The sequence below is a fragment of the Squalius cephalus genome, assembly GCF_949319135.1.
Source record: "Squalius cephalus genome assembly, chromosome: 13".
Classification (NCBI taxonomy): domain Eukaryota; kingdom Metazoa; phylum Chordata; class Actinopteri; order Cypriniformes; family Leuciscidae; genus Squalius; species Squalius cephalus.
The window spans coordinates 26,940,289-26,955,896 of NC_137134.1; the positions used below are offsets into that span (position 1 = coordinate 26,940,289).

At 37.0% G+C, this 15,608-nt stretch overlaps 1 protein-coding gene across 1 annotated transcript; it reads right to left on the reverse strand.

The window, feature by feature from the left end:
* Positions 1–217: 217 nt before the first annotated feature.
* LOC307169773 (uncharacterized protein) lies at positions 218–6,174 on the reverse strand. The gene is made up of 6 exons (XM_079890587.1): positions 6,030–6,174; positions 4,203–4,523; positions 3,451–3,576; positions 2,006–2,326; positions 1,136–1,423; positions 218–461 (listed from the first exon to the last, which is right to left on the reverse strand). Exons 2-6 carry the CDS (start codon positions 4,480–4,482, stop codon positions 409–411), a joined length of 1,068 nt encoding a protein of 355 aa, XP_079746713.1. The 5' UTR covers positions 4,483–4,523; positions 6,030–6,174; the 3' UTR covers positions 218–408.
* Positions 6,175–15,608: the final 9,434 nt, after the last annotated feature.

The following is a 15,608-nucleotide window of genomic DNA, read 5'->3' on the forward strand; positions in this document are numbered from 1 at the left end:
CACCATAGAAACATTGAAACAACATTTAATGCTTCAAATGCATTGCATTTGCAAATGCATTCAAATGATGGCTCATGCTACCGCCAACCCGTATGTCGAGGTCACTTCCGTGAGTTGGGAAAAGCACGTAAAAGTCCTGGCAGAAAGCGACGCATAAGGATGTAATGTAACGACGCCCATTTTCAGGAATGCACTAATATTTGGTTGGTATAGTACCAGTTTGCAACAATTATTAGTTAACACTAAGTTATCAACACTTCGGAAAAAATAATAATTCGTTGTTACACTACATCCTTATGCATCGCTTTCTGCCAGGACTTTTACTTTTATAGTAATTGACACTGGTGGGTGTGTCTTATCTCAAACTGAAGTTGTTTCCTCCTGCTTATCCTCTCCATCAGCAAAATCTTACAACATCTGCGTCTCTTCAGTCGCTTTTTCTGATTCTTTCACTTGGCCTTCTGTCGAAGACAATGACAATGTTGTTACATACGGATGATGTTACAGCTACACAGTCTCAAACAAGACACAAGAGTTCATTAAAAATGCTGGAAATAACAGAAAATAAATTCACAAAATCAGGTCTCTGGGAGCTCCAGATAAGGAGGGGAGAAGATTATCAATGAATAATGACTTAAATTTTAGTCTGTTCCTAACAAACACACCATAAGACTTCAGGACTATGGGGTTTTGTCCATTTTAAAGATTGACAACTGTTCCTTTTGGGGTTTATTTTGCTGTTACTTTCATTTTCCCTTACTTAATAGATATAGAACAGATATAAGAACTACTACTGCAAAAATCCACTGAAATGACCATTAGAAAATGGGATCCAAAAGTCTGAGACCACTAGTAAAAACACATTCACAAAAAAAAAAAAATATATATATATATATTTTTTTTATTATTATTTTTTTTTCATACGTTGTTTCTTTCTTTCTTTCTTTCTTCATTACAAGAACTGAAAATGTTAAAATCTTAAAACTTTATTTCTAGGATCAAATGAATTTTCTCCACAACACTCACATGGAACACGCAAACAAGAGAAACACACACTCGTTACTCTGATTTGAGGACCGTAAATGTTGTAAATAAAAGAAAGAATAGCTACTATAATGATTGGTGTTTTACTCACCAGTGTCGCGCAAATTGAATCTCTTATGTGTGGTCTTTTTGCTGTTGATGATCTGTAGTTTATAATGTCCATAGTCTTCAGTTCTGATGTTTGTGATGGTCAGAGATCCAGTCTCGTCCAGCTTCACTCTGCCGGCGAATCTCTCATCAGTTTTAGCTGTCCTTGTAGCATTTATAGCAACAAGACTCTTTTCAGCTCCAAACGTCCACAGAATCAGATCATCTGTCTGTATTTCATTATCATTCCGGAGACGGACAGAACCTCCTCTCGTCCCTGACTCTGTCTTTACTTCATGTCACAGAATCATATAAAACAAGAGAAGTGCAGAAGACAAAAAAAGTGATTAAATTCATTTAGTTTGCAGTTTCAAAATCAGATACATTTAGATGACCTTTTTTAAGTTAGTCTGACATGTACCAACAACTATATTTTCATGTATTATCTTTTGACACAAAGCTAACGTAATGGGATAGATTTCCAATGTCTTCTCAGACTTTTTGTACCCATGGTATGTGGCTAATGAGATGTCAGTTATGGAAAATTATGCTGTTATCTTCAAAATGCAAATATAGTGCAAACACACTAAAAATGTAGCCTACTACTCAAACCAAACTCAACGAGTTAATGTGTAAACTATCATTTCAAACTGGCTCATTAAAGCATCTGTAGGAATGTTTTGCAGTATATTTTGCCTTTAATCTACTAATTTTACAACTTTATTCTCATTATTTATTCTTAAAATCTGAGTTTCTTTTATAAAATGTAGCATGGTACTAAATTAAAAGTAATTAAAATCTACAAGTTAAATTTGGTTTAATTTCATCTAAATTGTTCACAGAGTGCACGATCATTAACACTTGATAAACTCACCACCCACGGAAATGGTGAATCTCTTGTATTTGGTTCTTATTTTGCTGCTGATCTTTAATATATAGAGTCCAGAGTGAATGGTTCTGATGTCCGTGATGGTGAGATCTCCAGTCTGAACATTCAGCTTCAGTTTGCTTCGGAATCTCCCATCAGCACCATCACGTGTAGCAGGTAAGTTCATCTTGGTCTCTTCATTGATTTCAGCTATGAGATTGTCTTCACCTTCATCTTCATAATACCACTGTATCTCGTCATCTTCATGTAGTTTAGCATCAGTGGGTAGACAGAGTTCATCTCCTTCCTTTACTGACACTTTCTTCTCTTCAAGTTTCACAGCAGCACATAGAAACGGACATCAAAAATGTGTTTATGAGATCAAGTAAGTGTGCAGATGGACATCTCAATTATATAAAAACCATTTGGGGGTTAGTTTTGTTTGGCATGCTTACAAATACAAGCTTTGCTTTACAAAGAGATCCTTTTCACTGTGACAAAAGGTGCATTTACACTGTTTAATGCTGCACAGGTGGCATACATGCATTTATACAAAAACTGCACTTGCAGGAATAATAATGAAATTAATGTTTTAAATATGAACTCAGCTGCATAAAGATGCCTTGTGTGACACTGGGAAATCTGCTAGGATTTGAAAGGCAAATGAATCAGTTCACTCAGAATTAAGATGGTTTGACTCCGAGAAAGAAACTTGCACCATGTGACCCTTAAGGCCACATTTCACACCAAGAACAATGACTACAAAGATAACTATATCAGCGTCCACACCAGTGGACGATAACGTTGTTTATTCTAAGCGCACGCTGCAGTTTTGTGGTCTGTTGCTTTAAATGCTGCCGCTCTTTAAATGGATACTGATTGGCTGTCAACGTTTTTTATCATTCATCAGCTGGAAAAAAAAAAAATCTTTTGAAGGTGATTCCAATGATATTGTTTCACTGTGCTGTTATCATTATAGCTGTGGTGTGAACTCTGCTATTCTTTTATATTTAGAACGATTTAAAGGACTTCATCTTTATCGGTACAGTTATCGTCGCTGGTGTGAACAGGCCTTTAGGATTCCCGTATACTAAATAAAGCAAGGGTGTATAGTTATATTCAAGTTATTTATGTTCTCAGGTTTCAGAGTTTCTGTATTAGTGGTGTTTAATATCTGAATGACAGACAACAAAAATTCAGCAATGGGGATCAAATTCATAAACGCAGACCAGCAATATGCCCATCCGATCTTGAAAAATTCACGTACATTGAACTAAGCATTATGGAGCTGTTGTATTTTCCTCTTAATGCTGTATAATCAGACTTCATTTCTTATTGCAGCATGATCAACGAAGCAGAAACCTTTAAATAATGATCTACTGTAGCATAATAAAGCACATTGTTTTTGTCTTGCTGTATTTGCTGTAATAGTCACACATTTGTTTGCTTACCAAGTAGTTGAGAGATCTTGCGGCGATAGTAAATCACAACAGCAGCAAAAACTGCAGCCACCAGCAGAACAGCAACAACAACAATCCCTGCTATAGCACCTGGAGACAGACCCGGATCTGAAACAGCTGAAGAATTTGACACAGTCAGAATTTTAATCGGATTCAGTTTGTAGCTTTCTCTCTATAAATCATATTATTATGACTTCATTTCCCACAATTAGTTACCATGATGATTTTCTGACATATTTCATGTTGTGACATATTTCTTGTTCCGTGTCTCTGCAGTGCTCAATATTGAAAAATCGAATATTGTTCACACAACATAAATATTACAGTCAATGAGATGACCCGAAATGACTTCAAATATACGCTGCTGTGAATTATAAGACACTGTATTTAATGTATTGTGTGAAGTCTGTAAGTCTTGTCTAGTAAGTCTGACTATGTGTTTGTCACAGTGCACATCTGAGGTGTCTCAGCTGAAGGAAATAATACATCATTTATTGGCTTTAATATATCGGACAAATTTTCTTATCGGGCAGATAACGATAACATTAAAATGTAACAAATAAGCCGATTTATCATGCATCCCTATAAACAAGTGTGAAATATTTGCTACGCTTCCTTCTAAAGGGGTTTAAAGGGGTCCTTCTAAAGGTTGTCCAAGAATCTACTCCAAGTTTCTGATCTAATTATTCCTTATGTCATCATTATTACATTGAAAGACTGGCTCTTTACAGACTCAGAGTTACCATTGACAGAAAGAAGGAATCGCTGTGAGCTCTCACGGCCTCTGATCTGTAGTTCATAAAGTCCACTGTGTTCGGTTCTGGTGTTTGTGATGGTCAGAGATCCAGTTTGATCGAGCTTCAGTCGGTCTCTGAATCTCTCATCAGCATCGTTTAGTGAAGCCTCTTTAGTTTCTACATCAATTTTAGCCAGGAGAATGCCTTCATCTCCAAATCTCCACACTATCAGATCTTCTCTCTGTACTTCAACATCAGTCTTTAGAGTGACAGACTCTCCCTCCATCACTGAAATGGACTTCACTTCATCCGTCTTACCAACCACACCTGGAAACAAGCAGAAACAGTTTCTCAGCAAGAGATTAAACTTATAAATAATTTACTCTGTATCTGGAAAGAGTACATTTAAATGTTATCAGATATTTACAGCTTTTAATTGTTGAAGAGAAATGTTAAAGGTCGAGTGTGTATGTGAAGTTTCAGCTCAAAATACCCAACAGATCATTTTTTACAGCATGTTTAAATTGTCATTTTTTGGTGCTCAGAAAAACGAGCTGTTTTAGTCTGTGCCCTTTAAATGCAAATAAGCTTCTGCTGCTGGACGACACCGGGGGCGGAGCTTCATGAGCTCGTGCTCAGTCTCTCAGGACAATTTCATCTCACGGAATGATGATAATATCAGAAACTCTCATTAACAGTGTTCATTTCGAATTGGACAATAATGCCTACAGAGTCAGAGTGCCGTATAGAGATGAAACAGGTATAGTTTAGTAGTTTAATTATGGTTATTATAACGTATTTGTCATCTGCTTGTAGGCTATGTATCCATTATTTATTAATAGCCTACAAGTCTGCTGTCTGAATGATGATCAAACATGTACTGATGAGTTTAATAAAGTTTATTGTACATCACACAAAAGATGAAGCGTCAGTTTTACTTCAGAAAATCACCGTAAGAGCTGAGTAAACACAGTAAGTTATAAGAAGTGCGCAAGTAAACGAATTTCGGTAGAGTTGAGGGAGCATTCCTGTGGGCGGAGGTTAGTCAAAAAACGGTTCTAGTGACGTCATTAAAGCAGGATGTAGAGGGATGTAGTCCAAACGGGCCGTTCACTGTAGGCGACTTCTGTTAAATAAAATATCTCACTTGGCATTGAACTTTGAGCTTTATAATTTTACAGATATTATTTATGCTCTAACAGCAACATTACACACTAACTAAAGTTAGAAACATGTGATCATGAAGAACGGGACCTTTAATAATAAAGCTAATAAAAAGCATATGTCTGCTCGTATTAGTACATAAAATCATAAACATTGACGTGTTGACAGATAACAGATCACACTGTCATGTGACACAGAAAGAAACATCATATTACGGTCTCAGTTTGAGTTAACTGATTCACATATAATATGTGTGCATAAATATAGACCTTATAAATTAAGTAATTTCATGTGAGTAAAAATGAGTGAGTCACTCTTACAAATCTTTTAGGTAACACTTTATCTTAAGGTGATGTGGTTACACGTTACTACATGTGGTTACTATTAACAGTAAATTGTGCATAATTACAATTAACTAAACCCCAAACCAAACTCTAGAGATGTAGTTTATTTATATTACTCAGTTCTTATTTGAGTAACAATGTAACAACATCACCTTAAAATAAGGTGTAACCATGTTTTATAATATGCTTCATGTCACATTTTTGATGTCTCTTGTGGTGTCTTGAGATGGTTTATTATAAATAATAGAATGATCTCATTATTAACACAGACAGTGCTAATCTAAATCGGAATGGTACATTAAAAGACTTGGGATAGCCTACTCACCAAATACAGTAACATGAAATATCTTTATTGTAGTCTTTTCTCTAGAGATGGAAAGTTTATATTGTCCTGAATGTCTGATTCTGGTGTTTCTGATGGTGAGAGATCCAGTGTTTTGGTCCACCTGTAATCTGCCTCTGAATCTCACATCATCAAATGGAGTTCAAGTCACGCTTTCTCGTTATTTGAGATATGACAGAGTCTTTAGGTCCAAACAGCCACAGTATAGTATCATCGTTCCGTATGTCAGTGAGATTAGTGTGTAGAGTGACCGAATCTCCCTCCATCACAGCCTCCGTCTCTGCACCACACACACCTAGAGCAGAAACCATCAGTTTTACAGATACAGGTCATACATAACATCATGCATTTTTCCTGATGTAAGGAATGGTGTTCAAAATACAATTCATATAAAAAAGCTAACTTTACTGGTTATGGTAGAATTGGTTCAATTCTGTAAATTAACACATTCCAGGAAAAAATAACTTTTTTTGCTACACAACCTGTGTAGGCTATGCTGGTATGAGGGTGTGGTCACCGTGAGAAAAGTTTACTTTTGAGAAGATGTCGACGGAAACTGATTCAATGCTATTTGCCATTTAACACACACACACACACACACACACACACACACACACACACACACACACACACACACACAAAAACACATTTGACACATTATAAGTGTTGGAACAACAGCATTTGCCAGATTATTTATTTGTTAGGCTACACGTCTGTATCTGTTTCTTCGGCGACATTCCCCGTGTATTCAACGAATAGGCTATGCCGGTGTCTAAGTGAAACCGAAAGATAAACAGAAATCGATTTCTTACTGTCCATGAAAAACAACACAATAACATGTTCTGCACGTTAGAGCTGCGTAGAATCTTAGTCAATAAAGATGATCTATGGAGATTAGGCTATTCGTCCCGCAATCTCCGCTGTTTCAGAACCGCACAGCCGACTGACATGCGTGGATGTAGGCTATCACACAAAAAAAGTCAAAATAGAGACGTTTTTGCCAACTGAGAATTGCGATTTTTTATTGACGATGAGGACTATCTTGAGAGGAATTTAAGGACGAGCAAAACAGTAGGCTATAGCCTACGTCGTTTGCCGATGCAGTAACTTCTTCCTGGAATTTACTGAAGAGAAAAAGGTGCGTGCACGTCCTCCAGGTGAGGGAGGGCTGTTTCCATTAAGTGTTTAACCTATATTAGGTTGCAGACCTGGGGCCTCATTTATAACCGTTGCGTACAAATATAATTTAACTCACCAAGCCTGTCACTTGAAGCAAATATCCCTTCTTAAATGTCCGCGCCAGCGAGCGCGTTGATGGACCGTTTAGTGAAACTGACGCAAATAAGAGTTTAAATAAATAAAATAATGATTTAAACTATGTTTTACTTCTGATATAAACATTTAGATTAAATATGCCATTCAAATTAATGGAGTTAAACACTTAAACATGAAATCATTACTGAGAAGTTACAACATTTTTTATATTCATTCAATAGAAATATTTGTTGTGGACGCGGTGTTTCTGAACACTTTTCCTGTGGCGTGCTGTGTTTTAATGTTTTAACCACAGATATAATTGCTTATCATGATAATACCAGATTGTCCGAGAAAATAGTTTCATGCAAATAATTCCCAAGGCCTATCTGTTTCCATTAATAATATAAATCAATTAAAAATACAATTCGGCCAGTGGAAAAGATTGAGAAAAACTTTCTCTAAAATGTATTTTACGCTATTTGATTTATGTATTCAAAAACAAGGCAAGTATAGGCAACTACTTGATTTATATTAATGTGTCTTGTACCGTTAAACATTATCACGTGGTCGTGGATGAATAATCATATGCAAAGGATATGCAGATGAGGATCTGCATAGTAAAACTAGGCGTTGTAAGCTCCATATATGGTTATTTAGGGGTGGAGACGCATGTGATCTTCCGCTGACTGGGATTTATAAAGTGAATTCTGCGCAGGTTCTGGCGTACGAACGGTTTTATAAGTCTGAATATTTTTTTGTGTACGCCATTTTTGGCTTTCGAGCGCACGTACACTTTTAGTAAGGTTCCTACGCACAGTTTTATAAATGAGACCCCTGGGGCCTCGTTGTACGCACAAAAAAAGGCGTACGCCGCTCTCTACGCAATAATTGGTATTTATAAAAAGCAAACTTGACGGGAAAATGTGCGGTCCTTCACGCGAACTCTGACCCAGGGGTACGCACAAAAACGGGTGAAATGAGAAATGGCGACACCGTCGGCAGATGGAAGAAACACGTGAAAGTGTATGAAAGTGTGTGAAACTGTAGACCGTTGTGTAAAAGAAATGGCAATACTGCCTCTCATAATAACATGAAGACTTCACAAAGCAAGTCTTACAATTAACAGCCTACACGAACACCCGTTTGATCGATCTGCAGTGTAAAACAAACAAAATCAAACGAAGATTACAACAGAAATTCAAATCAACACATATTTGCAAAAAGAAAAGCGAAATGTGTTCTGCAATAATATTGGCATGTTATGCAATTCATCCTCATAACACATCTGTAGCTTGTCAGATGCAATCAAATGGATGGTAATAAAATGCCATGATGCCATCACAATGCGTAATGACGTGAGTGAAGTTACGTTTCTTGGTTTTCCTCTCTGTGTTTGCCATGATTTCGCAATCGATGAATATTAACTTGTGGGCGTTTCACGGACTATTTATGGGCAACTATGGGCGTGACATGAAGCCGCAAAAGCTGCGCTACATTTAGAATTGATTGTGATTTATTAAAGGGGTGGTTGATTATGATTTCACTTTTCTAACTTTAGTTAGTGTGTAATGTTGCTGTTTGAGCATAAACAACATCTGCAAAGTTACAACGCTCAAAGTTCAAAGCAAAGGGAGATATTTGCTTTTAAAGAAAAGGACTACAACAAACGTGACATAATATGCTAAAACTCCACATCAGCAACATAAATTCATCAACTAACCATTCAGAGACGTCCTGTTGCAGTGTTGTTACTTCTTATTGAGTCTCTCCATCTTTGTCTGACTCCGTTTTAACATTAAAGGCAGAACAGTTTCTGTCATTTTAGTGTGTGTCTGCGTGAGGTAATTGCAGCTGCTAACACACACGAGCTCTTGAAACCCCGCCTCCTGCAGCAGCTCATTTGCATTTTAAGGGCCAGACACAAAACGGTGCGTTTTTGCAAACCCTCAAAAAGTGACAACTTTAACATGCTATATAAAAATATCTGTGGGGTATTTTGTGCTAAAACTTCACACACACACTCTGGGGACAACAGAGATTTATTTTACATCTTGTGAAAAGGGCATTTTACCACCCCTTTAAGGAAAAACTGCATAGGACGTGCGTGCGCACAGTTTTATAAATCCGAATATTTCTGTGTGTATGCACGTCCTATGTTTCATCCGTACGCCACTTCTGACGCAAATCCTACGCAAAGTTTTATAAATGAGGTCCCTGGAGCCGGTAGATATCTACGGCCCTGGCAGTTTTGCGCCCCTGTTGTTCCTGATGCGTCCAGTAGGGGGATATAATGATTGACGCTCGAAACTTACACATAACCATCCCGTCCATTGACCAATTTTGTGTTTTAAATATAAACGTTACAGTGTAGATCTGCACTACGGATTAAAATATATGTACATATTCAGTTGGGCTTCACTCTCTTCACTATATATATATTTTTTGTGAATTTATAAATTAATAATAGGCTACACATAGTTGGATCAAATGTGTTATGACAAGTAATGATATATGACAGAATAGTTATATTCACCCTAGGTTTTTTATATACAGGAGACTGAGTGAAATAAGTTGTTGTGGATTTATATAAAGTGACATTTAGATATTAACCATAGTACTATGCATTAATGACATTCAATTTCTTTTTCAATGACATATATATGACATGACATGATATTCTGATGACACTAATTATTATTTTTTTCTCTGTTTCTTTATAGGATATATATATATATATATATATATATATATATATATATATATATATATATATATATATATATATATATATATATGTAACCATTATCATTGTCTTTAACATTTGAATGATTAACATTTACCTCTGTTAAAATTTAGTTTAGGGTTTCATGACCCTTTAAAAGAATGGTAACAAAAAATAGCTTATGTGACACATTCACTCATCTATCATCATTTAATCGCTATTGGAGTAGCCTATTATATTATGATAATTTATATTATGCTTATTTGCAGAAGAATGTCTATATTATGTCATCATACATACCTCAAACTCCTCAAATGCGCGACGATTCCTGTGTTTGATGAGGATGTTATGTAAATTCATGTTTGATATTAAACGTTTAATTGACTAATTACATTTATTTACAATATTACCCCTCCAAATGTTTTTTTTTTTTTTTTTTTTTTTTTTTTTTTTTGCGGTAAGAAAACTTTTTCGATGTCCACAAAATAGCATGACATCCACTTATGTCAATCATAAACGTTACTAGGCAACCAGCAATGGGAACGCCTGCTAGCGAACCAACTCTGTGGGCACTGACGACATGCAGCGACAAAAGTGAATGGGACGAGTTGTTAGAGTGTTTGGCAAACAGCTAGGGAATATGGTTGACGCTTTTGTTTTGTTCTGTGTGTGCCTGTGTCGTCTGGTTGGTAAGTTATTAATGTTTTATGACTTCACTTATTGTTCTTTTAGAAGCATCCGTTTTAAAGGATTGTTTTACTGTTGTTTCAATAATAATAAAAAGTTTTTTCAGTTTCTCATCACTTTAATATCTTTACAAAAGCAATTTTATTTATTAGTTTAGGAGCCTGGAGTGTAATCTTGAAGGGATACTACTATAAATGTAGGTGACCAAAACAAAGTTAGAACTTAGAACGAAATTGAAATCAATGTTATAAAATAGCCTATCATATGTTTTCAACATTCATTTATCTTAAGGCGCTTTATAACATTTCTTAACATAATATTTAGTTTTCTCATGCAAATTATTACTCCATGATCCAATCAAATATAACTTGTAAACTGAATAACATTAAATCAGCTGATCCACAGATGAGTGTTTTAATGTTTCACTTCTGTTAGTACACAAAAATGAGTGCTCAAGAAATATCACCTGACACTCAAAAAGAAGAATTGATTGTGTCCATTAATGAGGAACAAATAATTTCAGAACCACCCAAAACAGCTTGACACTTCTGCAGTCTTGCAAATGCTCTTATTATATAATCAACAGCTTAGACCTGGATAAATAAGATATTTACTGTACATAGGGATGTATTATGGATTGGGGCCAACGCCGAGGGGCCCTTGATTATCGGATGCTGTCCAGAAATGTATTTAATGTGCCTCGAAGCCTTTTCTCAATTTTTCTCAATAATTTATTCAAGATTTCAATAACAGTTTTGTTTCAATTATACTGAACAGCCATATTGTGTAATTTTTGTGTCACAAGCCACAATCTGTCTGATGGTCTGTATGTTTTCTTCTTTTATTTAGCAACTTTTGTATTTCGTTGAACGGGCCTTTAGTCTGTGAAAAAATATAGGCTATTTCTTGTTTGTTTTCCAGATGTGACAGATGCAGTGAAGTCAGTGTCAGTGATGGAGGGAGATCTGTCACTCTAAACTCTGATGTTACTGAAACACAGCAATATTTGATGATACAGTGGACGTTTAGAAGCACAAGAATCGCTGAATTCAACAGACTCACACAAACCAGATCTACGTATGCATCACAAACATCAGAACCTCAGACTCTGGACTTTATCAACTAACAATTCTCAGTGGAGAGACCAAATACACAAGTTTCAATGTTACTGTCAATGGTGAATTGACCATTATGGTTTAATTTACTGACCATTCTTCATTTGAAATATATCTTTGTCATTGTAATATTTTACATTTTTTGCTTTCTATTCTTTTCAATATTCCTTACATCCACATATTATGATATTGACTGCTTTAATTAAGATCAGAAGTGTGTGATGAGACTGACATCACAGTTATCTATCATTATCAGTGACTCCACAATCTTCTTCATCATCAGAAAGATCATCAAGCTCAAATTGTGTGAGGTCCAGCTGTGCTGTGAACAATTCCACCGTCAACCAGACCGAGGATGACAACATTACTGAACTCTATCAGCCAAGTTCAGGTACATCACTGATGATATTAGTGTTTATTTACAGAGCAGAACTCTGTTAGATGTGTTCAGGTAAATCAGTGTGATATTAGTTTTTCACTCTGTAATTCACTGTTAGTTCATAGTGGCCTGTGTAATGGAGCTAGTAAGAGCTGTGCAGGTAAACCTCACTCCCCTGATCTCAAGAAGCACACTAGCGATTGATGCTAGGCTGCGATCTTTTGCCTCCCATGCCGTAAGCCATGGTTCAAATCCCACTCAGAGCGGGTCAGTAGGACTGGTTTCACCTGATCGAAGTTAAAACCTAATACATATACATTGCATTGATGCAGTACATATAGGTGTTGATTCATATTACATCTGGTGAATACCCTATAATCGACTGCATAACACAATTAAACTGCAAAGTAAAATCTATGCATTTGGAAGATGCTTTTGTCATGCTTTTATCTAGTTTTTAAGTGATTTACATTGCATTCAGGGTTTACATTTGATCAGCTCATGCATTCCCTGGGATTTATGGTTTATGGCTATTGGGAGGTAAGGCATTTGCTTGCTTTTTTGTATGTGAGTTTACAGGAATTGTGAACAGACAGCAGAGGAGCGACAGAGAAGTGAATCCCGTGTCCGAGAGCTGTGTTGGGTGTGCTCTAGAAAACATTAGTAGGCTACTCAATGAGAAAATAGATCATGGAGAAAGAATCACATAATCACTCACGTTTCTAGGAGAACTGAGACTAAAGACAGCCCTTAAAAGAGTAGAACTGCCGATATTAAACAACCCTAGCTTATGTTTTTTTGCTGAAAAAGGAAAAGCTTGTGGATTCATTGCCTTCCCAATAGATGCTTGGGCTCCTACTAACCCACAAAACCATGATATACGTTTTATATGGAAACTTTATAGCATTTTTATTTTCTTTTTCTCAGACCATGTCCACTGTTGTGGTTTCACTGAAGCTGTGATTCGACTGGTCGTCTCTGCTCTGGTGGGCGTGGCCACTGTTGCTGTGCTGGTTTATGACATCAGGGGCCCTATTTTAACGATCTGAAACGCAAGTGTCAAAGCGCAAAGCGCAAGTAACTTTGTGGGCGGGTCTTGGCGCTGTTGCTATTTTCCCGGCGGGATAAATGACTCTTGCGCCAGGCGCAAATCTAAAATGGGTTGGTCTGAAGTAGCTTCATTATTCATAGGTGTGGTTTGGGCGTAACGTGAAATAAACCAATCTGAGCGTCATCTCACATTCCCTTTAAGAGCAGACGCGCTTGTTCTAAAGCGGATTCCTATTATAACGGCGGATTTGCCAGGCGCGGTTCACAGCCAAGGAGAGCAACGATCTCGTCAGGGACGTTGGGGATGGAGAAACACACCCAAATTAACTTCGGTTAAAAAGGCGTATGATAATTTGGGTAAATGTGTAAGCTAGATGTATGCTTTTATAATAAATTGTATATCTATCTATCTATCTATCTATCTATCTATCTATCTATCTATCTATCTATCTATCGTAATAATGTATAATTTGCAAAAATGAAAACTGCTGCTTCTGTGTAGATGAGAGAATCAAAGTGTATGCGCGTTGTGCACACGCTACATTGATTATGACCAAGCATGCGCCCTTAAAATAGCATATGAATAACATGCGCAACGCGCCACTGACTTTAAACTATTTTTTCCTGGTTAGTGGCGCAACTGTTTTCTAAACCTGCAAAATAGCATGAAGGAACGTTTGCGCTGGAACACGCCTCCTTTTTTGCGCTGAACCGCCCAGGGAGCGCAAGTTCATTCCCTAGTTTAGCGACGTGCTTCTGTGGAGGGAAAAACGCGCTTTGCGCGGGTGCAAAATAGGAATGACACATGCGTCGGTGTACAAAGTCAATTGCGCTGGGTGCAAGATAGGGCCCCAGATCTACAAGAAGTGAGAGAAGAAGAGACCAGACATCACTGTCAGACTGAGTCAAATCAGACCAACAGTGTGAATTGAGCAGAAGGTTTAGTTCCAGATATGTATAAAGCAGATATAAAGCAAACTTACATTGATTCTCGGCACAATTCCTGTTCCTAGCACAGCTATTTATCAACAGATTGTTTTTCAGCGTTCTCCTGTCCACATTTATAACGTCACAAAACAACATAGTTCAAACAGTTGTGTGTGGATATTCGCTGAATGCACGTGGTACACTATCAGCTCAGTTTGTGAGGCGAAGTGAAACTGTTTGTAAAAGAGTCCAGCTTGTAGAGGAATTAAGGTCAATAGGGGAAAATAAACTTTTATACTTCACATTCTACATGTCCAAACGGTTTTAATTTAATCTACTTTAAGGAAACAAGTCTGATTAATAAGATTTAAAGGGATACTCCACTTTTTTCGGAAATATTCTCATTTTACAACTCCCCCAGAGTTAAACAGTTGAGTTTTACCGTTTTAGAATCCATTCAGCCGAACTCCGGTTCTGACGGTACCACTTTTAGCATAGCTTAGCATAGTTCATTGATTCTGATGAGTCCAATAGCATTTCTTTCAAAATGACCAAAGAGTTTCAATATTTTTCCTATTTAAAACTTGACTCCTCTGTAGTTAAACCGTGTACTAAGATCGACGGAAAATGAAAAGTTGCGATTTTCTAAGCCTATATGGCTAGGAACTACTCTCATTCCGGCGTAATAATCAAGGAACTTTGCTGCCGTACCATGGGTGCAGCAGGCGTAATGATATGACGCAGCGCCTGAAAATAGTTCTAATAGGTTAGACAAACTTAGTCCCGGTCACGTTGGAAGAAGTTACCGAGCTGGGGACTATTTTCAGGCGCTGCGTCATATCATTACGCCTGCTGCACCCATGGTACGGCAGCAAAGTTCCTTGATTATTACGCCGGAATGAGAGTAGTTCCTAGCCATATAGGCTTAGAAAATCGCAACTTTTCATTTTCCGTCGATCTTAGTACACGGTTTAACTACAGAGGAGTCAAGTTTTAAATAGGAAAAATATTGAAACTCTTTGGTCATTTTGAAAGAAATGCTATTGGACTCATCAGAATCAATGAACTATGCTAAGCTATGCTAAAAGTGGTACCGTCAGAACCGGAGTTTGGCTGAATGGATTCTAAAACGGTAAAACTCAACTGTTTAACTCTGGGGGAGTTGTAAAATGAGTATATTTCCGAAAAAAGTGGAGTATCCCTTTAAGCAAACTCCTATTCTTTTCCAACAGCAGTTATTATAATGCAGAAGATGCTGCTTTAGCTCCCCCTTAAGACTGAATATGCAAACACACTCTGTTTTTACATCGGGTCAGTGCATGTTGTAGTTCAATGAGAGTCTATTATATGTGGAGCTCCGGCAGTGTCATTTGTATTAGGAGAAACATCTGAACTGTTCATCATTACAGTACTACACTATACTG

Coding starts and splice junctions, on each gene's coding strand:
- LOC307169773 (XM_079890587.1), bottom strand. CDS start 4,482: ATGGAGGGAGAGTCTGTCACTCTAAAGACTGATGTTGAAGTACAGAGA. Junction 1,424..2,005: donor ATTCACCATTTCCGTGGGTG/GTGAGTTTATCA, acceptor TGTGACATGAAG/TAAAGACAGAGTCAGGGACG. Junction 462..1,135: donor ATTCAATTTGCGCGACACTG/GTGAGTAAAACA, acceptor TGTCTTCGACAG/AAGGCCAAGTGAAAGAATCA.